Below are 25,565 nucleotides of genomic sequence, written 5' to 3' on the forward strand. Positions count from 1 at the left end.
CCCGGCCCGGGAAGCCGTCGGAGCCGGGCACGCGCCCGAAGCCGCTCTCAGGCGCTGAGCCCGGCGCTGAGCATCCCCGCTCCTCCCGCGTGGGTGGGCTCACGCCAAACCGAGGGGGCTGACGAGCGGGGAGGGCCCGGCGCCGAGCGCGGCGCCCCGTTCGCTCCGCGCGCGTGCCAGGCCCCGTGGGCGGGCGGGCAGGCGAGCGCCCGCGCGGGAGACACCGCCACCGCCACCGCTGCCGGCAGCCCGGGCGCCGCAGATAGCGGGCGCCCGGCGTTATCTCCTCCCCACATGGAAAACTAGGAGCCAAGCTGCAAAAAAAAAAAAAAAAAAAAAAAAGGAGAGAGAAGAAAAAAAAATCAGAAGATTGGTATAAAATCATGATTTTTTTTTCCAGTGAATTAGCATACAGGCCCCTTTGGTTCAGCCCCCGGGGGCTGACACGGGGAAGTTTTCTCTGCCAAACGTTCGAGGCAAGAAACTAGCTTTGAGAAACATTAAGTTTGGCAATTCGGTGGCATCCGAGCGACGTCCGGAAAAGCACGGCAGCGCTCGCCGGTCCGGGCTTCCTAATAAAGTCCAGGTTATCACGGAAAGGATGCGTTTTGGCAGAGCCCCGCGACCTGCACGCAGGCTCCTGCAAGAAGCGGCCGTCCAGCTTTCACCGCGTTTATTTTTCCGTCTTTTTCTCCTTTTCCTCCTAGGTGGCGCCCGGCCCGGCGCTGCCTGGAGCATCCCTACCAGGTCTCCTGGGGAAGAGCCTGATAAAACACGTTTTTCTCAGAAAAGCCAGGCGGCTGCGGAAGCGATAACCCGAAGGGAGCTGATTAGTCGCCCGAGTCCGTTTTCTGGCAGCGTCGCGTTAAACGTGTTTTCAGAGCGGCTTCTTGGAAGCTGCCACCGGCCAAATCCGCTGCCGCCTCTCGCCCCAGCCAAGGCGCCGCTCGTCCGAGCGCGGCGTACGGGAGGCATCGGCCCCGCGCCCACGCTGCCCTCCGCCCGCCCCCCAACCCCCCGGCCGGGAAGGGGCCGAACAGCCCCCCCGGAGCCACAGCCCGAGCCAGGAGCCGCCACGGCCCGTCCGGTCTCCTGTCCACCACCCCACGCTGTGGCTGCACATGGGCACGCGCGGAGGCTGCCGGCCGCGGCCCTGAGCAAGGAGAAAGGGGAAAAATGGGCCAAACACACGGGAACGCAGGCTTGTAGGCTCAGCACGAGCCAGGTAAGCTGAGCATCTCCGGGCGAAGATATAAAGGACAGAAATGACACCACCTCGCCTGCCCCCTCTAAGGTCACCGAGGCATAAAGACGGCTCAAAACAGCTTTTCTTCAGCATCCGATAAAGCCACTGAAGGAAATGGACTTTGGGAGATGTGGGCTGCCTCCCGAGGGGGCTGCAGGAGAAGTGATACTGCAGGACACAAAACATTCACCAAACTCTTCGCCTGTACAGAGCCAACTACAGGTGCTAGAAGACGGAGGAAGTTATGAGTGTTAATTCTGATGCATTTCTTCCTGACAGAAAAGTAGAAAAGCAGAGGATATTGTGAGGAAAATGTTTAAATATTTATAGCTTCCCATGGAAAGAAAGTGAAATTTCAAAAAACAAACAAAAAAAAAAAGCAGATTTCAGCCCTTCGGAGCAGTTGCATATAAGGTCTTGGGAAAACAGTCTAGAGAGAAAGGACACGAGGAGGGCTGGACATTACAGAAAGATGTTATATTAAATAACTAATAACAGATGCCCCCATGCAAGGGAAGGACAGGAAGCACGGGGGGGAAACCCAAATGGCTGCAGCAGAGAATTTACAGAGACTGGAAAAAGTCAGACAGGAATAGGGCAAAATGACTTGCAATGACCAAGGAGGAAAAAGGCAATGACTAAAGATTCTATAAATAAATTAAAATGGAGGGGGAAAAAAAAAAGAAAACTTTGTCCTTTGCATAATGCGGGAGTTTCAGGTAACAAGATACGGAAAGTGCAGGAGAATTCAATGATTTCTTCCCTTCCGTCTCCACAAAAGGCTGATGGTGCCATATATCTAATAACATCAAGACATGCAGGAGAAAATGCAGGCCGATCCAAACAGGGAGGAACGGGGCAGAGATGGGTCTCTCGGATGCATTTGATCACGGATGGACGCCGCCGGGACGTGGTGCAACGCCCTGTGCCTGCAGGCATGGAAAGGCAAACCTCCAAGGGGGGCTCAGCCTTATTTTCTGCTTGCAGGCCATAAAGTTGGTACCACCAGCTCTCCCAGGTCAGCAGGGCTGGAGCAGCGTAAAATGAATTTTTCAAAAAGCTAGCAGGTGCAAATTGTATTAAACCCTCCCGGACACCTTGGAAGAAGCGATTCAAAAACCCTCCGTGACTCAGTAAAGACACCTGCCAAGATGTTTGAGGAAAGGCTTAGAAAACCATCAAAGGGAAGGGCAGGCTCGGCAGCAAAGGCGCCGCGCCACGAACGGGCAGGAGCCCGCAGCTTCACCCGGCCGCAAAAGGCAAATCTCCTTCTGGGCCTCGCCGCCGGCCAGGCGCGCGTCAGAGCGCGGAGATAGAGGTATCCCGCTCCCCGCAAGCTGATAAGGCCTCAGATGGAAAACGAGCTCTGGTTTGGGGTGATGCAGGGGAAAAGAGAGCAGAGGTGTAGGAAAGGTGCAGAGGAAAGCAACAGCGGTGCCAGGAAGGTTAAAAAACAGAGCCAGCCTGGAAAAGAAAAAGTGAAAGAATTGGGATTTGTCCGTGCTTGAAAAGCGAGGATGGGGAGAGGAGCAAGGAAGAGGGCAGGAACGGCAACAGCCTCGCAGCATGTGCGCGACTGATAGAGCGGATGGCAATCAGCCGCTTCCGCGGCCGGCGCGCCGCGCTCGGGGGAGCTGCCTCGCCTGCAGCCCGGCCCCGCCGATACGCGGAGCCCCCGGGGCCGCGGGGCGGTGGCGGCCCCGGCGGCTCGTGGCCGAGGCGCTGCGCTTCCCTCCGCGGGGGCGCTAACGACGGGGCGCGCGAGCGGAGGGGAGCGGCGGGGCCGAGGAGCCGCTATCGGCCCCACGCCCCGCGGCGCGGCTGCAGCACCAGCGGCGGGTGCGCGGCCGCTGATAGCGCCGCACCGAGCCGCGCCCGCCCCTCGCCGCGGCTCCGGGGCGGCCAGCGGCGCCGCCGCCCCGCGCTGCGCCCGCCCCCGGCCCCGCGCCGGCCGCCGCCGCCGCCGGGCTCCCGGGCAGGGAGGGAGGAGCCGCGGGCTGACATCACGGCGCCGCGCGTACCCCGGCCCGAGCCTCCGCCGCCGCCCGCGCACAGGTGAGTGGCCGCCGCCGGCGGGGGCAGCGCGCTGGGGCCGCCCGCCCGCGCGGGGACGCGAACCCGCAGCCCCCCGCGCCGCGCGGCCCGGCTGCCCCCGCCCGCGCGGGGACGCGAACCCGCAGCCACCCCGCGCCGCGCGTGGGCTCGGCCCGGCGGCGCGGCGCAGCCCCCCACGCGTGGGCTCGGCCCGGCGGCGCGGCGCAGCCCCCCACTCGTGGGCTCGGCCCGGCGGCGCGGCCGCGGTGCCCGGCGGCGGGGGCGGCCGCGCTGCGCGGCGCTGCGCTGCGCCCCGCGCGGCGGCTCCGCTCCGGGGTCCGGGCGGCGGCGTGCGCGGGGTTTTTCGCCCTCGTGTGCGCAAACGCTCGCGTCCGGGACGGCGGCGGCGGCGGCTTCCGAAGCGGGCGACTCCCTCCCCCCCCGGCCCGCCGGAGCTTGGCGAGGTTGCGCTCGCCGCTTTCGGCCCGCAGCGCGCTGCTGCAGCTGCGTGAAACGAAATACGGGAAACTCCGTGGCTCTGCGCGGCGCCGAGCGCGCACATGGCGCTGTCAATAGCGCGCAGAGAGCGGCCGCGACCCGGCCGGGTTTGGCTGCCCGTGAGCCTGGGGTGCGAAAACGCAGTCGAGTGTTAGCTGGGTTATTTCCCTCCGAGAGCAGTTTGCGCTTAGATTTCGCTTTTCCCCTCGCTGCTTTCCAAATGCTTCGAAGAGATTACCGACTGCTTTAAGCAAGGGGGAAATTGGGCACAGAGATATATTAAAAAAAAAAAAAAATCTTGGCCAGGGTGCCATGGTCCAGCAGCCGGAGCAGAGAGGTGGCAGTGGCCGTGTCACCTCCGTGGGGGGACCGTAAAAGGGGAGGAAAAAAGCGTTGAGCGCTGGCGTGGGGCCGGGGGACTTCAGCGTCGCGGGAGGGCGCGTGGGGTCTGGGGTCCGCCGGCGCCTCGGGGCCGGGGCAGTTCAAGGCATCGCGGGACGCCGTGTCCCGGAGCGGGGACAGAAACTAGGCAGTTTTTAAAATTAAAACTTGGAGCCAGCGGGAGAGGAAGGCCGTAGCTCACAGTATCAGTGCTCGTGCGGGCGGAGGAGATAGAGGGCTAACGAGATTTAAATGCCACATCCAGGCTTGAGTTAGTTTTCTCCTCATTTCGAATAGCATTGGCTGTAAAACAAATGTACGGTGGTGCCAGCTCCAGTGTTCGTTGCACGTATTTGATTTCCTCTGTAGCTGTAAAGGAGAAAACGCTGATGACTCAACAAGTCTTTGTTTAGAAGAAAAACACAGCAGACCCCAGGAAAACATGCCACTTGAAAGCAGGTTTGGGGGTTTGTTTGCTTTGTTTCTTTATTTTGTTTTCGGTGCATTTTGCTTTTCAGTGTTAGGCGCTGTGCTTTGACTGTGACCTTGCAGCAGTTGCACCTATAAGTAGGCGCAGCTTTAGACGCAGGGGAAACACGGTTTTCCCTATCCTGGAACAAGCAGGCCAACCTGACCTGCTCTCGGGAGAAGCGTGAAAGATGCTGACAGCTGCCGTAACAACACGCAACGTTCCCGGAATTAAAAAGCCCTGGGTTGCTCCCCATAAGTTCACCATCGCCGATCAGCATGCTTTCCTGTCAGCCTCGGAGAGGAGGCAAACACTGATTGATTTCCAAACTTTAAGCTGTGGCTTCGTCGGAGGGCTGCGTTCCCTGCTGCCCTGCCGTGGATCGAGCTTCCCGTCTTCAGCTCAGTTTAATTGAAGCGTAGCTTAGCTGACAGGATAAAACGCTTTGAAAGAGTGCCGGCGGCTTGGGAGCCCAAGTCCCGTTTTTGAGAGCCCTGAGACACTTTGGAGCCTAAAATCGCTTGAACAGTTTGGAAAATCTTGTGGGTGCGCCGTGTGCAAGCCGGTACCCGAGCACTCGCGGCTCTCGCCCGCTCCAGGAGATGCAGGGACGCTCCGGCGAGGTCCCGCGGCCAAGGGGACGCCTCTCCTGCCCGTCGCAGCAGAGCCGGGACCTCCATGGCGTGCCTTGAACCTGGCCAGAAGATGCAGTCTGTTCGGGCAAAGCCGAGCCGCTCTCCTGCGCCGCCCTCCTCTTGGACAGCGGACCCAGAAGGGACCGGGACGCCCGCGCCGGGACTTCCCAGCCTGTGGTGGCATTTTTGCAGTCGGGCAGAAACGCTGCCCCTGTGCCCACTGCGTCCTCCCCCCAGCGCAGGAGGGGAATCGCAGCCGGCCCCAGGCCTCGGGGGAAGCGGACCTGCCTCCCTGGCTTGGCCAGCAAGCACACAGTAGGAAGCCGTGCGCGTCCCAAGTGACACGAGGTGGCTCTGCTGCCCGGCCGCCTCCCCAGGGCCGGGTCCGTGCAGGGTCCGTGCATGTCCTGGAAACGAGCTGAGGGCATCTCTCTCCCCCCTCCAGAAGGAAAAAGGGGCTTAGAAATTGCAGAAGAGAGCGTGCATCTCCTTCAAGGTATTTTGAGGTGAAGGATGAGCTCACGTCTCCCCTTAGGGAGGCTGATTGCTTTAGCCTAAAACTAGAGCAGAGCTGTCCAAAAACTGCTTTCTTTGCCCTCCTTTGCCCTGAGATGCCAGCACAGGGCCACCTGGTCACCACCTTGCTGGAGTTTGCAGAAGAAAGCAGGGACCCAGGCTAGCGGTAGGTTTTGTCTTCTCTCAGCCCTAGCCAGGCTCTTGGGCCATCTTCTCGCTTCATGTGGTTGTGCGCAAGCTCTGGAGTCCCCGTGGGAGGCAAAACCTGACATACGAGGGCCTGCTGATCTTGGAGAGCCTTCTAACAAACGCTGCAGGCATGGGAATGGCCAATCCAAGTATCGCCGTGTGCGTGTGGTGCAATTCTGCTGCATCTTTCCTGGAAAGAAGCAGCCTTTCCAGCGGCCAGCGTCCGTCGGAGTCCTACAGTAACTGCTCAAGTCCAACCTGCTCTTCTTGCATGTCTGGGGTGAGGGGAAAGCTCAAAAATGAGTGAGTCACTACTAGATAGTAATCAAGGAGGTGAGAGCAGCGAGCGGATTAAGACCACAACAAAAACCGATAGAAGCCATGTGGCACTTTGGTTGCAGCACCTGAAGTTGTTTTAAGCTATCCGCTTGCGTCTCTTAAGAGCTGTGAGATGATAAGCTGGGAAAATAACCTTGTTATCCCGAGTTGCATCAGGCAGATGGAGTTACGTGTGCTATTAAACGCCGCTGCACCAAAATCCACCCTTGCTTCGGTCTGCGCTCCCCGCAGTCTCAGGATGAAAACACCAGGCATTTGCTTCCCGGCCTTTGCAATTCCCGCGTTATAACGGTCGATGACCAGGCAGCTCCTTTCCAGGCCTTTCATTATCGTAGCGACACCACAAGCACCCTCAGCAAATGCCGCAGCCGGTGATGCTGTTTTCACGCAAGAGCAGGTGAAGCTCTTCAGAGGTTTCCTTTGCTGGGGAGGCCGGGAAGTGTTGCTGGCAAGGGCGGCTCTCGCCTTTCCCGTGCCTGGTCGCACTGCCAGGGTGCAGCTGGCCTTCGGAGAACTGGGAGAGCTGGAGGATAGCTATGGCAGAACCAGCGGGCAATTGCTCTGGAAAGTGCCCAGTTTTGATGAAAACCTGTAGGTTTTCCCCTGGACCAAAAGTCTGTTTTCTGGTTCAGTTAAGTCACGGCCTGTCTTCTTGGTGGGTGGTTTTTCTGCCCAGCGTTAACGTTGTCTATTTAACCTTGGGAGGGGAAATTGTCCGTGCCGGATGCCTACGGGCTGAGGTATTCCTGTAGGAAAACTGTAGCCAAAATGTCTGGGAAAAACAGACTGTGGAAAATTCTGGTTAGCTTCTCTCCTCCGCTCTCCCTCTGTTTTGAAACATGAATTTTGGTCCTGGTGGAAAAGGTCCTGTGGTCAGGGACGTGCCTTTGGCTTCAGCCCTAGCTTCAAAAAACATCATCCCCAGTAGCTATCAGTGTTTGGACTGGAGGGAGTCCTGGGAGGGGAGGGTCAGCGCCTGCTCGGTCCGTGTTTGCCCTAATAGGGGATGGGAGAGGGAGGCACCGACTAAATTTGTAGGTGAAACGGAGCTGGGAACGCTGCAGAGGTGAGAATAAGACTTAACGATTGCGGCAGGTCGGAGAGACGGTCTGAAGCGCCCGGCACGCGCGTGGCCGTCTCGCAGGGCGAGGGGCAGGCGGCCGGGGCGGTGGTTTCGCCGGAGACGACGCGGGGGTTACGGGGGGCGCAAGGTGACCGTGAGCCTACAGCGTCGTGCAGCTGTGCAGGAGCGAACAGCGAATGCGCGGGTCGCGGCGAAGGAGCAGTCGGTGCCCGGGGGGGCCGTGGTGGGAAAACTCGGTTCTGCTCGTCCTCCAGGAGAAACGCGAGCTAGGTGGAGAGACGGAGGCGGCAGGCGCTCAGGAAAAACTTGGGTTGTGTTCATGGAAAAGCCTCCCCGTTCCCCCGACCAGCACCGCTGCCCGTCCCGGCGTGGAGGACAGGATCGAGTCACGTGTGGTTAGGGGCTGCGTGAGGCGCGGGGGCCAAAGGGGCCAAGGGAAGGTGGCTCGGGTCACCCTCCTTTGGGCATGCCCTCCCTCTGCCTGCCTGGCTGGCCTCCCGGGAGGTTTTCAACGTCGCTTTTCTGGCTGAAGGAGCACAGAGCGTTGATTTATTCCCTTTGCCAGTTCCTGGTTTGCGCTGTTGGGGAGCGATCTCAGTTTGCTTTGGGAGGAGGGAGAGAGCAGGAGCTTGCCAGCCTGGCTTTCCCCGGCTTGCTCCCCTTTCGGAGAGCTGCCCGCAGATCAGAAGTGTGATTTCCAGTCAGTCTGGGCAGGACTGAAAGGATTCCTGAAACGTGTAGCCGAGCTGGGGTTAAACCAGCTTTGGATAAGCCCTTTTTTTTTTTTTTTTTTTTTTATCTAAATCTGTTCCAGTCTCAGCAGGTACATGGGGCTGGCTGTGCTCTTCAGAGGCCCTCCTCTGGATATGGGAGGGGATTAAATTCCTTATTTTCACTGGGAACAAAACGGCTGTAGTCGGAAAAGGAGTATTTCAAGAACGAAAACAGCAGAACCCAGACGGGCGCGTCGGGTGCTGAACGCTCCTTTCGAGCTGGGGCGCCTCCGTGCACGAGCTCCCTCGCCGGTGCCAGAGGGCACGGCGCAGAAAGCAAGGTTTTGCAAACAGAAATCGCGGGGCTTTGGCTTCACAGTCAACGCGGGAGGTACAAAGGTCCGTCCGGGCAAACTGAACATCTCCCTGGGGCAGAGATCGCCCCGTCCCCGGCGCGCGCGGGACCCCGCGGAGCGGACGGGGACCGTCTCGGTGCGGAGAGCGGGAAGTTCCCCTACGGTGGCTCGTCCGAGGGCTCTCCTCCATCGCCTGGTGGAGAGCTGCTGGTTTTTTCAGGCCAGCTGCTCATTAATGGATGTAGATAATAATCGTGCATTTTGTGTGTATTTATAGCCCCAGAGCAGGAACAGAAGCACAGACCGGGCTGTGTAATGGCACGCACCGGATTTAATCCGCAGCTGCTCCAGACTCACTTGTGGTTGGTGCAAGCAAAACCCGATCTCAGGTCCCGCAGGAAAGCGGTGGAAGAAACAGCAGCAGTGGTTCTGGCCAGGGTGCTGCTGGCTCGTGCTCCCAACGTGAGGCTGAGCGCAGAGAAGGGCTTTCGTGCGGACGGGAACCACTTTCCTTGCGCTCTAAGTCCATTGCTTGGAGTGCCTTGGGAGGTTGTGCCGTTTCTGCGGCACGCTTTGGCCAGCGATACGTGTAAGACCCTGTGTTTTGTCGTTAGGGAACGTTATCGTAGAACTGACTTGTCTTCTATGTGATAAAGCCTCATATCAAGGCGGTGAAACGGGTCTTGATTTTTTTTTCTTTTCGTTGTTTTTGTGCAAACTGAAGTGAATCCCGTTGCTTGCTGCCGTAGATACGTCCCCGTTCAGGGTTTACAGCTGGGTGCTGCCAGAACGCGAGAACTGCAGGCACAGGAACCGTCCCCAGAATGAGGGAAGGGGTCCCGAAAAGTCAGCCTTGCTCTTAAGGACGTGGTCGGGGGTATCTGGGTCTGCCCAGGCGAATGCGCCGGAGTCCCCTTATCGTTGGCGTCTCGCTCCCAGCGCCTGCCGAAGGCGGATAACAGTTCAGCCGGCCTCCCCATAGCTGGTGGGGGGTTGGTGATATCTGGTTTGCAGGTTGAACGCGGAGACACCTGAGCTGGCTCGCACGGCTCAGAAAGGCTGGCTAGCTGCAAAACCTTCGCGAGGCAGCTCGGCCGGGGCGCGGAGGCAGAATAACCGTGTTGTTTGCCTGGCACGGAGCCTAAGCTAACAGCCTCTGCCAAGCCTCCGGTGTCAAAGAGGTGGAATTATCCGTGTTTTTCTTCCGTGAGCGCCCAGCCTCCCCTCTGCCCGAGTAGCAGAGATTGGACTGCTTCGTTTCACCGCGCTTTTGTCTGCCTGCTCCCCGTCCTTCGGGCAGGAGTGGCTTTCGGTCGCGCTTTGGTGCAGTGCCGGGCAGGAGGGAGCTGCCAATCGCGCCCGTGGCCCGTCGCTGCTGTTGTCCTGCAAATAATAGCAGTAATTGGAACGCAATAGGTGAGCTGCACGCAGCAGCAAACACACTGGATCTGGACGTGGCATCCCCATGCAGGGATGTAAAGGTATCATTAACAGTCTAGCTGAAGGGAAACTTTGCATTGTATTAGATATTTTAATCATGGAACCGCTTCCCGGTTAGGATTGAAGCTAGCTTACTTCCACTGGCCTGTGTTTTAAATCATCATGTAGTTTCCTTGGTTAAACCCTGATCTTGAATTTCACATGCCATAACTCAGCAAGGGTACGATTTCTTTGATAGAAGAGATCAATAAATGAGCTACAAAGCCGCAGCAGCCTGATGATGAGTCTGTCCTCCACCGTATCTATTGCGTTCTTGGTCTCCTCTGCCTCTGGATGACTCCAGATAACCTGGCCAAGATGCTGTACGCTGACTTTTGATGGAGCTGACCTTGCTGCAAAGAATTAGCTTTGGAAGGGAGAGTTTTATGCAGGTAACGCACTGTTCATATGTGTAGGGAAAGCAGTATTGCCATGTTAAGTATCTTAAAGGCTCGTAAATACGAGTTCAGTTTTACTCCTCCAGGGTTAACGCTTGGATAGCGATGTGAGTGCGACTTGCTGCAGCCCTAGCAAGCTGCGGCAGGGATCAGGCTGCTGCTGACCCCGGTGCTGTGCACCAGGGCCAGGCCCTTCCCCAAAGACCTTCCAGCCTAAGTACAACTGAAATAACAGCCCTGAAATCCACACCTACATTTAGAAAACATTTTGAGGATTTTTACTTTTTAACTATTCTGGTGACTTCAAAGGCCATTTCATTCTGTTGTCCTTTTCTTAATCAGAATAACTGGAGACGGTGAAGCCATTTGTCTCCAAACATTGCAAACGTCTCTGTACATTTTAAATGGCGGTTACAGGATAGGAAAAACACACTACAGGAAATTTGCTTGCAGCAGAATCTGCCATCCCTTTGGGAATATAGAGAGAGCTTTTGAGGTGCTTCAGATTGATTATGAAACGAGTCTCTAGGTAGCAGCTGCTTGGTCACCCTGGTGGTTGATTTCTCTCCCCTTGGCTAAGAGCCAGAGATGCATTTTTTTATTTCAGGAAAACATTTTGCGCATGCTTGTTGTTGGAAAGGAGGCGATGCTGTAGGAACAGAAGCTAGTTAAGCTAAACAATAGTGTTGACCTTAGAACAAATGCTTTCAAGTTGGACAGGAATAAATTTAGGTGGAGCAAGAAAAGTTTGTATAAAGCAAAGCAGTGAGCTTTTGATAGAGAGTCCGATACAAAGGGACAAAATAAAATCCATGAACATCTTTTCTGATGGAGCTGGCTTAGTTTATGGAAGGGGCTCCGTGGTGCGGGTGTTGGTGGAGGAGGCTTGGTCCCATCGTGTTGCTCCCCAGCATTCCCAGATCAGGTGCAAGGTAGGTGCTGGTTGAGGTCTACGTGGGAGGTTGCTTTCACTTAGAGTAATCCCAGGCAAACTCCTCTCCCTCCTCTCCTGTCTTCTTCAAGCTGAACAGTCCCTGTCTTCTTTCTCACTCTTCCCCTATAACGCTTTTATAGTTCTATTCTCCCTTTCTGTGGTGGGATGTTCGATGTATGCATTTATACCATGGCATAATAATAATTTGTTGTTCCGTATGCCCCTCCCAATAATTCCTACACAACGTGTAGTGGCGACGGATATACGTGGAATGTACCAAGGCAGATGGGTGTGCGTAGGGAATAGCCTTTATTAGACCAACAGACAGAGTCTCCATAAACAAAAAAAAGCTTTTAGGCACACAAACCCTGCTGCAGGTCTGGAGGAGAAGCAGAAACCTGCAGGGTGAAATACGAGTTATTCTGAGTTTACCACAATTTTCTTGCTCATGTGGACCACGAGAGAAAGTCTGCGTGCTCTCTGGAGAGCAGAGGGAAGGGGTTATTAAAGGAGAAATGTCAGTCTCTCTTGCTTTAACACTTGTTTTCTTTTCTGAGAGTACTTCTTCCATGTATACACATCTCTTGTCTTGGGGCAGGGAGGTGTGGAGCGAGAAGAAAAACCTGTACCATAAGAAAAGTATTGTCACTGAAGCCATAACTTTTAGTATCCAGGAGAACAGTGATTTATAGTTCCAAGGTCCATCTTCTGAAGGTGTTTTGTAGAAGGCTTTCGTGAGGATCAGGACTGAGAGATGTAGTGGCTGGTTTTTTGTAAGAAGTATTCTCTCTGATAACTCGCAATCTGTTTGCCTCTGACTGCTGCTGAGCACTGAGCTGGTGTTTTCAGAGAACGGTGACTTTCAGATCCCTTTTCTGAGTGGTTTAAACAAACTTACAGCCCATTAAAGTGTACATATAGCCAGAGGGTTTTTTTATGCCTGTATGCATCACTTGGCACGTCAACAGTGAATTTTGGTGTTTGGACACTTTGAATGAGGAGACCATTCTGCAAATTCTTCACAATAAAGACTGGCATGGACAATTGTCACCCACAAACTCAATCTTCTTATATTCACTCCCTTTCCCAGATCACTTACGACTGTGTTGAACAACACAGACCCTTGGAGAAATCCCTTGATATCTTGTTCCCATTGTGAGTGTAACCTATTTATTCTTACCCTTTGTTTCCCATTGGTAACTACTCATGCAGAAGTGTCCTTCTCCTTTGCACCATTATTGTTTCAATCCCATAAAAGCCTTGGGTGGAGAGTATTTCCAAAAGCCTACAAAAAGCCAAGCCTCTGTCAGCGACTGGGTCACCTTGCTTGAGTGGTTATCTTCACTTTTAAAGAGCTCAACTAGTTATAGGGCAAGATTGTACTCTACAGACACCCAGTTGTCTCTTGCCCTGCTATATCATGAATCTAGTAATTTTGGCCTTATTACCATTTCTACCAATGTGCCTGAATCAAAAACAAAGTGTTCTGGTGTGTAAGTTCCCTGGACCACCTTCTGAGCCCTTTAAAAATCTGGTGTCACATTTGACACCTTCCATTCTTTAAGTGCCAATGCAGATATGAATGATAGGTGGCAAACCACATGAATAGCTTGACAGTTCCCTGATTGAGTTTCTTTTGACCTTGGGGGTCTGCTGATGTGCTACCATTCAATTTATTGATTTGCTTAAAACCTCTTCTTGGCCTCAATATCTGATCTGTTACAGAGAACGAGTGTTACAGGGCAAAATTCATTAATGTTTGTAAAGCTCATCAAGATCTTTCATGAGCAAATCCCATCATATTTTAATATATTTTCAAATGTCACGAGTAAATTCTCATTACCTGTTGAAGAGCTGAAGTAAACAGTGTTTGCCAGATCTACATATTGGAGTGGGCAAAGGCTGCAACTCTCCCCATTTACTGCTTTTAGAACACTTTCATACACCTAAAACTCTCTGCCTTGACTCTGCTCCTGTGAATAAAAACCATGCCTGTGGCTCTCCCAGATGTGGGCTGAGAGATCTCCGTGAACTCACAGGCCTGGGCTTTTTGGAAGATGACTGGCGACTCTGGGGGGGGGCTCTAGGAGTTACCTGTCCTGATAGCTGTTAGGATCGCTCTAGCTTTGCAGTCTGAGATGCAAGTATGAAGAGCGGCCAAGGACAGATGAGTGTAGCTGAAGGTTTTTGATCCCATATGGATTAACTGGGGAAATCTGTTCCTGAATCCCTTCACCTCCAACTCAGCGTGGTTTTGTCCCCCTCCAATGGTGGTTGTACATTACTGCACATCTGCCTGATGGGTTTAGCAGATGGGTCTTGGACTATTAGGACCCAGGGTTGTATGTCTATTTGCAGGCTCCAGGGGATTCCCTCCTCACCCAGGTTGTAGTCAGGGTCTCTGCAAGAGCTTCAGAATAAACTTGCATTTCCCATTGTTTTTCCTGCCAGGATGTCAGCAGGAGACATGGCCAAACCCCTCCTGGGCCATCGCAGCATGGAAGGGGACCGCAGCATTAGTCCTGCAGCAGGCCGCACCATCGGGGTGCTGGGAAGCGGGGACTTCGCGCGGTCGTTGGCCATCCGCCTCATCTGCTCCGGTTTCAAGGTGGTGGTTGGGAGCCGCAACCCTAAGCGCAAAGCTGGCCTCTTCCCTTCTGCAGCAGAAGTCACCTTCCAGGCTGAGGCAGTGAAGAAGGCAGATGTCATTTTTGTGGCGGTATTCAGGGAACATTACTCCACGCTCTGTGACCTGGCTGATGTGCTGGTTGGCAAGATACTGGTGGATGTTAGCAACAACACTGAAATCAACCACCACAAGGAATCCAACGCCGAGTACTTGGCTTCCCTGTTCCCTGCCTGCACCGTGGTCAAGGGGTTTAACGTCATTTCTGCGTGGACGTTGCAGTCAGGTGCCAGGGATGGAAATAAGCAGGTACTGTTCCCTTCTGGTAAGGGCCAAACCTCCTTGCTGTCCCTCTGCAAAGGTACCAACCGTTTCAGCAGCTGAGGGCTGACAACCTCAGTAAATGGCTTTAGACTCGGGAAGAGGTGGCCTGAGCGCTGGCTGTGGCATCCAGAAACTGTTGCATAGCTTCTGCATTTCTTTGCTCAGAAATGAAGTACTTTCATGTAGTTCATGCTTTGTAGACTTTGGAGTCTCTGTGTAAGGAAAAAGTACTATTTAATTATGCATTTCCCTAAACACAGCCAATGCAACAAACTGGTGGTGTACATGTGAAAGAAAACTTGAGCAGGGTAGGGGCCTTTGGCAGCCACAGTCAATCCCCATCAGAAAGCCTACCAGAGAACATGCTGCTCAGTGGAGTAATCTAGGCTGCTTCTAGCACAGCATCCTTCCTCAAGCACTCGTCCCTGGAGTTTGATCTCTTTTTGCCCTATGTGTATCTTTCTGTTCATTGCAGGTTCTGATTTGCTCTAATAACCAAGAGGCCAAGCGCACCGTAGCAGAAATTGCTCAAGTCATGGGATTCACCCCCGTGGACATGGGCTGCATATCATCGGCCTCTGAGATTGAAAACATTCCCCTGCGCCTCTTGCCAGCCTGGAAAATCCCAATTTTTTTGGCTTTGGGGCTCTTCCTTTGTTTCTTTACTTACAACTTGGTCAGACAGGTCATCCACCCTTATATCAGGGAGCAGAAGAACAAGTTCTACAAGATCCCCATCGAGGTGGTCAACACTACCCTGCCTTGTGTGGCCTACGTCATGCTGTCTCTTGTCTATCTGCCTGGCGTCCTGGCAGCCTGCTCGCAGCTGTACTACGGCACCAAGTACAGGCGCTTTCCAGATTGGCTTGACCAGTGGCTCCAGCACAGAAAGCAGATTGGCCTCCTGAGCTTCTTCTGTGCGGCTCTGCATGCCGTGTACAGCCTGTGTCTGCCCATGCGCCGCTCGCACCGCTACCAGTTAATTGAGACGGCCGTCAAGCAGGTAATGTTGTTACTCTGCAGTGCAGCACCTGCAGTAACCTTGTGCATGCGTCCAGATGCGCATTTACTAGCTGGCCCACCACGTTCACCTTCTAACGTGTGGGATGGTGGGACCTGTTACCTGTATATGCAGTTCTCCACAGGGCAGTGCTGCCCCTTGGTGGCACCCCACGCACCAGGCGTGCCCCCATCAGCAGCGAGGACCAGCAGTCTTCATGGCATATAGCCTTTGCGCCCAGACCTAGGGTCGATTCCCCCAGTGCTGTGCTGTTGCTCCACTGGAGTGTAGACTGGCCTTCGAAACCTGCTTTGCCCAGCATGTCTGGGACCAGTGCAGAGGAAGGAGAAATGCTAGGAGGGTCGAAATTCAGTGCTGGTGGGACCTGATTTCCTCTCAACATTTCTTCCTGGATTTCAGGACATCCCGAAAATTATGTTCATGATAAACTCCTGCTGGAGTGACCAAGTCGTAACCCGTAGATTAGCTCTGTAGACGTGTCCCTGTCGTAATGTGCCTCCAGGACTTTAACAAAACAAAGGTGAAGAGCTGATCATAGGCTAAGAGAACAAGGCACTTTTATTGAACAAGGAAGTGGAAAAGCACTTTATTGCTTTACTGAGACTCTCAGCAGTGTTTATCCGCTGTGAGATTGCTACCTCCAGATAACCCAACCAACACCCTAGCCACGGCACGTGCCACGGCAAAATACGTTTCTGCCCTTCTCCTGCCCCGGGCTTGTTGCTGCTCTACCCTGCTCCCTCCTGGGATGGCACAAGTCCTGTGCCGCTGGACCAAGGAAATCTCTGCTGGGATATTTTTCAAGAGTTTCCCAGTGGGGCCACACGTACGCTTGTCCCGGCCCGGGGCAGGGCAGGGGCCGCGGCGGGCAGGACGGCAGCAGCGCCCGCTCGCGGCGTTCGGCGGAGAGCGTCCCCGGCCTCTCAGTTCCCGTCTCGAGCTGGTCCTTCACAGCTGCCGCAGTCGCTCATTGATCTCGGGCAAGCATCCTATGCTCGTTTCCCTCTACCTCCTGTTTTCTAGCAACATCTTTGTTTAGTAAATTAAACCCATCTAATGGGCTAAAGAGGATGGTTCTAAATGTCTCTCTGCCGTGCAGCCTAAAACCCATCTTTCCTTCCATTAGCATGAACAATTTCCCCCCTAAATGCACTTAAAACGAAGGTTATTAGGAGACTACTGCATATTCAAGCATCTGTATTTGTTTTCATGGCTTTAAGCTGACTTCTCGGTCCAATTACCATTCCGAATGTGACTTTGGGGCTTGCTGCTGTGGTTACGGGCTGGGAGCACTCAGCGGTTCTTCCCAGCAGGCTTTAAATCCTAACGCAGACTAACAGCAGCGGGCTGAAAAAGCACTCTCACACCTCCCAAAACGCAGCGGCAGGTAGCGCTGGGGCCGAGACAGAAACCAGTGTTCATCCAGGAAAGCTGCTTCCCACCCACCCCCACCAAAAACATAAATACAGCTAAAATTCGGTTCTTCTATTCCTAAGCGCTCCATTTTAACAAAACTTCGTTGTCATGCCAGGCAGTGGAGAAGAAGATGAATATCTGGGTAGAGGAGGAAGTCTGGAGGATGGAGATTTATATCTCCGTTGGAATAATTGCCCTGGGCTTGCTGTCGTTGCTTGCCATCACTTCGCTCCCATCCATCGCAAACTCTCTCAACTGGAGGGAATTCAGTTTCGTTCAGGTAAAGTTGACGTTGGCGACGCCGGAGAGCGATTTGGCCGGCAGTGGCTCCCGCAGGACCGGGACGTGGCCGGAGCGGAGACCTGGGGGCCGTCCGGCACGCGTGACGTGTTGGAGGTGCTGCGGGCGGTTCGCCCCAGGCTTTGGAAGGAAGGGAGATAACCCGCCGTGGGGCAGCCGGGCGCGGGGCGCGGAGACGCGCGCGCTTGCGTTTCGGCAGGAAAGGGCTTCTGGAAGGACAGCGGGGAGGGAAGGACCTGGAAGGACGGCGCCGGCGAGGCTCGGACTCGGCGTTGCCCCGCGCGGACCGAGCGGACGGTTTGCAAGGCCTCAACTGCTCCGTAAGAACATGAGCAGCGGAGGCCCCGGGGCTGCGCTCCGACCTCGCGGCGCGCTCCGGGCTTGCAGCCGCGCCGGGGCCCCGCGGGACGCCGCCGCCCGCGCCTCTGCCGCGCCGCCCTTCCGACGCGGCGGGCAGCGTTTGGCTGGCCGGAGGCGCGCGCCCGCCGCCCGCGCCTCTCCTGCCGGGGCTCTGCAGCAGCCTGCGAATGATGCAGTGTTCATTAGAGCAGGAGTCTGCAGGCTGCTCTTCGACTCCCGCTGCGAGTGCCCCCCTCGCCCAGCTGGCCAGCGCGGTCCTGTTTTCTCCTCTCTTGCTGCGGGCTGGTGAGTAATTATTTACGCGGAGGAGAGCTGCCCCGCCAGGGAGCCTTGACCCCGAGAGATCGTCCTCCTTCAGGGAGGGGGCGACCTGGCTTTAAATCTCTGCCTCAGCTCGCACGAAGGCGGCGTATTGATTCTCGCCACCGCATCTCGGCAGGGCTGCGGCCGCCGGCACGTTGGATAAATTGCCGTCTTGGCTTAGGCATCTCGTACCGAGAGTCTCAAACGAAGGGAGGTGTTTCCCTGCAGCTCCCCGGCACAGCACGTGCACGGCGGCGATGGGGAGTACCGCGCAGGAGAAACGGGCGTCCGGTTTCACAGCATGTTAGCATCTAGAGTTTTTTTTTTAACGAGGAATGTTTCAAACGATTTACTCTTAAATAAGTTAGCAGTGCATTTCCTGAGGCAGTTAATGGCAGATACAGCTGGTACTCCCAGACGCAGAGGTGCACATTGACGCAGAGCAATGTCATGCTCCCTGCTAAATTAATGCACAGCAACATGGTGTTCTTGCATAGTATCTGTAAATGCAACAGGTGCAGCAAAAAGAAAAGGTATTTGGGAGGTCTAACGCTTGCACATTGGAGCTGTGCACAATATGCATGTGAAAAGCAAAAGCTGTAGAGCAGAGCAGTCCCAGCCAAACATCGCCCAGAAAATGCACGGACTTGTTGCCACCTCCGTTGAACTGGCTCACGTGCTCGAGAGAAGCTGTACCGACAGCCGCATTGGAGAGGTTGGTACAAATCCAGAAAACGTTTTAGTCTCCTTATCTAGAGTGCTCCAGGGCTGGTGTTAAATTTTCCAGCAGCAGTATGTGCCTCTATATTGGTATCCTGGGATCCTGCCACTCTCTTAAAATACCCATCTGTGTCTGACAGGCCAAAAGTCACATTTGGGTTGTTGCTAAGTTCTTATTAAAATTTTTTTTTTTTTTTTGGTATAGTAGTTCCTCTACATACACACATTTCATTAACAAATGTACAGTTCCCTTATGTATCCAGTTTGGCTTAGCAGAAAATACAGAGGATCTACACGCTGGGTAACAGGAGGGATCTCTGTGCAACTGAACCTACAGGAGACATTTTTAAGGTTCCCTAATGATTTACAAATCAAATCTAATTCGCTGAGAAGTAAAAATTTGTACGATTGCCTTTTTCCCTTCCCACCCCGGAAAGTCCTCCTGGAGTTTGCCGGTCGCGCTGGCCTGGATCCCGGCGTAGCGGGGGGGACCGGCTCGGCGGCGAGAGCCCCGCAGCGAGGGCTCGCCGCGGCGGCTGCGCGTGGCCCTCGCTCCGCGGCCCCCCACTCCCCCGCTTCCAGCTCGGTCACAGGCTGCCGCTTCCTGCCACCTTTCCCCCGGGGATTGTATTTTGTTTTATTTTATTTTGCCCGTTGGAGAGAGGCCGGCAGTGGATAAAGGACGGCCGAGGCCGGAGTCGCTTCCTCCTGTTAGGCACCTTACGGCTTTCAACCGCGATCGCAGCGTATTCCAGCAAACTGGGGGGCTTTAAGTTTTTCCAAGTGAAACAAAACTCGACCCTGTTTGGGTTTGCTGCTTGTTACCACTTCGGCCTGGGGCTCTGCTGGGGACCGTAGCGAGGAGGAGCGTGCGGAGCCAGCGCGCAGCACTGAGGCTCAGTCCATAAGTCAGCGGCTGACTCCGGGCTAGCCCCGAGGAATCGCAGAGCCGTTGAGGTTGGAAGGGACCTCTGGAGAACATCTGGTCCTGCTCGAGCAGGGCCATCTAGAGCACGTTGCACAGGATCGCATCCAGGCAGGTTTTGAGTATCTCCGGAGGAGGAGACTCCGCAGCCTCTCTAATGCTCGGCTGTAACGCAGACAGCGCTCCGGGACTTGCGGGGAGGTTGCAAGGGCTCCGAGACACCCGCACGACTCCGTGATGATGGCTGCTGTAGAAGTAGAGCGCCTCAATCTGGTAGCGCGGTCTAGCGAGCTCCTCCCCTGCCACTTCTCTGGACAGCTGGGTCGGGAGGTCTTGATCTAGCCCGCTTTTAACACATGGCACATTTCAAAACAGTACCTGGGTTTTTAAAAGGTTTCCTAGCAAACAAAAAGAGGAAGGAACATTTTGAATTGAGTAGTCTTCCAGCTGAGACTTTTTTTCAAGAGAAAATGATCGGTCCTTCCTCCTGCTTTGCACAGCTCCCTTTCTTCCCTGCTGGGCATCCTTTCCTGGATGTCCCTTTAGGAAAAGGGTGTTTCTTGCTGATCACTAGCCGGATGCACCAAGCCAGATATTTTGACTTTGTTGTTTGGGTAGAGCTCTGTGCGAGGCTGCAGCTTGCCCTGACTTCTGCAGGTGCTGAGTGCTGGCCCTCAGCTACGATGCTGTGCAAGGAGAGGGCATGCTCTGCACCACAGGTCAGCAACTTAAAGCCGGAGCTGGACCGGCACAGAGCTGGCAGCAGCACCCTCGAGAAGAGTGCTTGTGAGCCCCCCGGGCGCTACGGGCTCAGCTGGGGCTGCGGCTCTGCAGAGAGGCAAGAGCCCATCTCCCAGCTGAGTTGGCAGCAGCATCTTGGAAACTCCTGCTGAGTTTCTACCACCATACTTTTAGCCTCTAATTAGACGAAGAAAAATGCAGTCTGCTACATTACCCATGAAAGGTTTTAAGTCACATTTTATTGTGTCAAAGAAACAAATAATTACTGCTTCCTCTGTGCTACATACACTTAGAGGGAAAAATAGTGCTAACAGGTTTGTTTCTCTTCTTCTTTTAGTCCACCCTTGGATTTATTGCCTTGGTGATCAGCACTCTGCACACGCTCACTTACGGATGGTCGAGGGCCTTTGATGAGAACCAGTACAAATTCTACCTGCCACCAACCTACACCCTGACGTTGCTTGTCCCATGTACTGTGATCCTAGCAAAAGTGATCTTCAGCTTGCCCTGCATCCAGCAAAGACTTCTGCGAATCAGGAAGGGCTGGGAAAAGGGGAGATACGTGAAGTTTGTCCTGCCCAGCGCAACAGGGGAATATTCAAGTGGAGAGACTTCTAGCAATGTGTAGCAAAGCCCCTATTGCGACAGAAGATTTCAAAGCACTATCAACATTTCTATAAAAGGTGTTTTTTCCTTTCCTTAAACATATGTATGTTTTATTATAATTGTATGGTGGGTAAATAATAAAATCTGGTGACTTTAGAGAATGGATTACCATGAAACTAGGTTAGACAGTAGTATTTAAACTATATTGCTGGTTTGCTTGGACAACTATTGCCTTAAATATCACCGAGAAAGCTGTGCTGGCAGCACTATTATACATGGAAAACCACTGGGATTCCATCAGATCAGTCACCTGAGAGGGTGGTTGGCATCTCTGTATCAGTTCTCTGTTGCTTCCATAGCCACTCTCACAAATTTCAATGTGTGTTTTGTTTTGTTTTTCCCCTAGTATGAAAGAACACAGATATTCAGGCTCTGTGTCAGGGAAGAAATCAGCTTCTTGAGTGTCTGGGTCAACCAAAGCCGTGAGGTTTAGGAACGTGAATTGTCTCTGGTTTTGGTCCCCTCAGTGAGCACCGCAGCCAAACAAGACCAATACCCGTGTTACGCAGTAGCCACTGATTTTAGCGAAAGTATCCAGCAAGCCCGAGCAATGCCTGCTTTTCCAGGTACACTTGCGCTCCTGTAAGCTATCTGGTGCACGTTTATAAGCTGAGGAAACAAATCACCTTTTCCAGCAAAGTAACAGCATTTGAAGAGGGATGTCCCTAGCATTCATGCCTCTCCTCCGCACTGCTGTCACTGGGATGACACCTACTGCTACCATATGTTCTGTTTTATTAAACCAAAGTTTCAGGCAGTATTTGATGAAAATAGAGTGAAGATAATTAACCAAAAGACTTGCTGCTTCAGGAAATCACATGGAGAAAACCAAGGCCTTTTGGCAGGCCTTCTGTCAAATAACAGGGTTTCAAAAATTTCAAAACCCTTTTTGAAAACATAGTCACTTGAACATTTCCATTTATGCAGACAAAACAGCAGCTCTGAAACCATCAGTTTCAGTAGCAGTGAAGAGATTTTCGAACTATCTTGTAAAGGGATTAATGAGTTTTGACCACAAAGAAAATACAGCAAATATACATTTTGGGCATAGTCCTTCATTGCCTTGCACCTTATGAAGTCACTTACTAGTGCACAGCAGGTATCACATGCTCTTCTTCCAACTTTACACTCACTTTGGATGAGGTACAGGGCAATGAAGAATTTTATGCTAATTTTATTTTCTTCCTGTCTCTTCTCACTCCTTCAAGCTCTTGTTCTTTATCAGAAGAATTCTTTAGGTTTTAGTCCAGATCCTCTGGATGGAGAATAGACAGCCATTCTTCACGAAAGCGCATTTAAAATGCAGGCAATCAAGATGACACAAGAAGACTGCCTCAGAAGGTCAGATGTAAGGACATGGTTGAAATAGCTTGATTTTCCTACAGTTAAGTAAAAGACACCACTCAATGTTGAGCATCGCTTTGAAAAATGACCACTGTCAGTATCAAATAAGGTATGCTCTGTGGGCAAGAAAATATCTGTTATTAGACAGGCTAATGTAAGTGGGGAAAACAGATCAATTTAGGGGCACATCAGCCCTTCTACAAGTCAGTATTGCCTCTGTAACCTGGATGATTTTCTGGATCATCCAGAAAAAAATCATTTTCTGGATGATTTCTACACGGACAGAAGATTTTAAGAATTCCCTGTTTAGCCTCAAGTGACTGTGGAGAGTAATATTCTTCAACTACTGCTCCAGCTGCCAGGGATGATACTCAGGGATTTCAGTTCTTGCATAAGGCTCACACTAAAGTCTCCAAACACTGTTTCATTTCACTGAATAAAAGGAAATGGGCATGAGGGAAATGCCGGGATTTCACAATCGGCAGACAATTTTGTTGCAAAGAGGGGAAGTTACCATTCTTTCCTGCTCTCCCTCTCAGACAGTTGGTTATTCAGGCCCCACCACCCACCACAACCAAGTCCAGATCAGCAACTGATAAAAACACTCACCAAGCAGATAGATTAACCAGTAACATTTGCAGCTGAACGGTAGGTTAAGCTTCTGCATGCTGAGACAGTTTCACACGGGTATCGTTCTACCCGCTCCAGCGTAACTCGCCCTTGACGTAAAAATTGGCTTCAGCAAGGTTGTTCTTCCCAGTCTCTTCCATTTCATCATCAAGCAAAGCCAACATAAAAGCTGCAGTTTGCACATTTTTTTGGCTACGATGAAGTATTCAAATGTCTTTTCTTCCAAAGCTAAGCTTCTTTCCAATTCTTTAGGTCAGGCAAGACTACTGCCTGTTGCCAGGGAGGGGGGGGGATAAATAAAAAAAAAAGGAGTAGGAGGCAGGGAACGAGTATCACGCAGTTTTTGCGTGGTGTGTCTTAGTGCGGTTTTGCTGAGTTACTGCGAGGCCAGACTCGCCTTTTTGCCTAGCAGAAGCAAAATCTGCAGCTTTGCTTTGCGTAACCTTCATGCCCGCACACCCTTTCCCATCCCAGGCAAAGGGACAAGGCACCCCCGAGCCACCGGAGGAGCTGGCTCCGCTGGTGCGTCGGCGAGGTGCTTTCCGGACAGACGCGAGCCCTGCGGGCAGACGAGCCGGTTCGGGAGTCACGCAGCTCCCCGACGTCTAACAAGGGCCCGCGAGGGTGTCCCGCTAACGCCTCTGCCGACGTCCCGTCCAGCTAGTCGTCATCTCTTTAAAGACCAAAACCGACTCCTGTAAGTGCAGAACTAGAGCAGCATTTCAAGCGGTGCCCTCTGTAGGTGTCTGCTCTAAAAACTTTTGTCAATGGTTTGAATAACCTATTCCGATTCCGGAATACTGAAAAGTGCTTTGAGGATTTTTTTTAAAAGATCTTTGCCTTTTTTTTTTTCTATACTGCATTATTTGATACTGATAGGAATTTAGTGAGGTTAACTTAAAATTTCCTCATCAACTGTTTTTTTTTTATTATTTGGAGTTGCCATATATGTGTATATATATATACGTACACACACATTTTATTGCAGAATATACAGCTGGAATGTAAATTCTTTATATTTTTATTTTCTGTATTGCCTACTATGTGCCTCTGGGATATGTAAGAACCAACTGAAAAGCTGTAAGAACAAGGCCAGTTTTAATCAGTTCTAGTCACTGGCCTCTGTAGCTATATAAAAGTTATTCTGAACAGGTCGATAAAGTTACATCAATACTCATTTGGGTCTGTTTTTCTTTTCCCCTCCCCCTAGACAACAACATTACTTTTAGGCATCTTTTTCGTATGTAGCAGCAGCAGGAGGGAGTGGTGCGATCATCCAGAATTTAACCACGGAGAAACAAGACCCACTAGAGACGGCACCTGGCAGAGTCCCGTTATCCAGACGGCAGGTGAAAGCAATCACTGCTGTGACCCAGTCTGCCAGGGCCTGTATCACGGAGTCCCTACGCACGGGGGAGGGCAGAGCCCACCCACGGGTGCGTGCAGACACGCGTTCTAGTTGCAGGAGGCTACTGAGATTACCCAAGCAGCGGTAGCACAGGAACGGACAAGCTTAGTTCAGTCGATACGAAGGTCAAGGAAGAGGGAGTTACGGCTGACGTCCATGAGAATGGAAAGAAGGTACTTTCAATACTATCGTTTTGTTCTCCATTTCTTAAAATCACTTCTTCATAGAAGTGGCATGCCAGATCAACCGACTTCTAGATCTGCGGCCTTGCATTTTAATGAGCTAATTTGTACATTGATTTTAATGAGTTCATTTAAATTCCTGTGCTGAAGCTTAACCTCTGCAGGTACAGTTCTCTCACTCCCTCCATTTTATAATCCAAGGCTTTTAGCAATGCAATTGGTTTCCTGCTCTTCAGAGATTTACTTGTAAAGTGATATATCAAACTACACTAAATCTTCGGGGGAATGCAGTTGCTTCAGCACCTCTATACACTATATTTCCTCCAGTCTCTCCAAGATGGCTGGCACAGCAGCCTGGACTGTGAGAAGCAGCAGCAAAAGTCTGATATATCCTTGAGCTCAAAATTTCACACACTGAGTTAGTGGGATCTGCAGATTGTGCTTCAGCTTTGAAGAACCAGGTTTGTTACACCAGGACAGTTTTCTTTTATTTATTTAGCCTTAATAAGCAACATCAGTTTTGCAGAATTTTTGAATGAGTTTAAAAGTGCAAGTCAGAACCACATTTAGTTTAAAGTTAAGCATGCCACATGCAGCAGGGCAACACCATCTAAAATTAGGAACAGTTCATGTTGGCAGAGCACTTTCATATTCAAAAGCTAAGAACTCGTGATCCTCCTGACTGGCCTCGCACACAAAATAAGCCATAGGATTAGAGGAATCTTTCAGAGACTTAACATGGCACTACAGCAGCTCACCCATAAGTATAATCTGCTTTAAATTAGAAACCTCAGCAGTGGAAGATCCATTATAGCTGCTGTTTTGCTGGTTAGTCTTACCTGTTTCTCATATCTGATCTGTGTTTAGCTAGGTTCAGCTTACAGCTGCTGCTGTTAACATGCCTGTCTACTGGCTTGAAGAACCACGTACAGTCAGGTGGCTGCTTTTAAGTAGCTGTCTCATTCAGCACTCTAGAAAATAAATATGTTGTACAAGAGTCAAGTCTGCTTTCCGCAAGACCAGGTTCCTTTTATTTCAGGAGGGAGGGAGTGGTGAGAAAAGGCAATAATACTAATTGTTAGGATATGAGACCTTCACTTCTAGATTGCTTCTTTGACCCTAAACCAACTAATGTGCTCCAGTTGGATGGACACCGATAAATGCTGAGAGCCAAAGTTGTAATCTCAAAGGTATATGGAAAACAGACTGACACCTTCCATCTTAAAATCTCAGTTCACTGAAGAAAAGGGGCTTCCCAAACTGGCCTTTGAAGATTATGTTTCGAGTTTAGAACAGGAGAAGAGTAACACACCTAGAACAGGTTTTCC

General features: G+C 52.4%; 1 protein-coding gene across 4 annotated transcripts; it reads left to right on the forward strand.

Moving 5' to 3' along the window:
* The first annotated feature begins 3,199 nt into the window (after positions 1-3,199).
* On the forward strand, positions 3,200-23,824 carry STEAP3 (STEAP3 metalloreductase). Of its 4 annotated transcripts, none has more exons than XM_062579446.1 (5): positions 3,200-3,301; positions 13,723-14,206; positions 14,697-15,224; positions 16,774-16,938; positions 20,345-23,824. In XM_062579446.1, the coding sequence occupies exons 2-5, from the start codon at positions 13,724-13,726 to the stop codon at positions 20,633-20,635; spliced, it is 1,467 nt and encodes a 488-aa protein (XP_062435430.1). In that variant the 5' UTR covers positions 3,200-3,301; position 13,723; the 3' UTR covers positions 20,636-23,824. The 4 variants fall into 4 exon arrangements, with proteins under 4 accessions (XP_062435430.1, XP_062435431.1, XP_062435429.1 ...); XM_062579447.1 differs by lacking the exon at positions 3,200-3,301 and adding an exon at positions 6,689-6,704; XM_062579445.1 differs by lacking the exon at positions 3,200-3,301 and adding an exon at positions 11,027-11,269.
* Positions 23,825-25,565: the final 1,741 nt, after the last annotated feature.

This window comes from Rhea pennata, chromosome 6 (assembly GCF_028389875.1).
Source record: "Rhea pennata isolate bPtePen1 chromosome 6, bPtePen1.pri, whole genome shotgun sequence".
NCBI classification, from domain to species: Eukaryota; Metazoa; Chordata; class Aves; order Rheiformes; family Rheidae; genus Rhea; species Rhea pennata.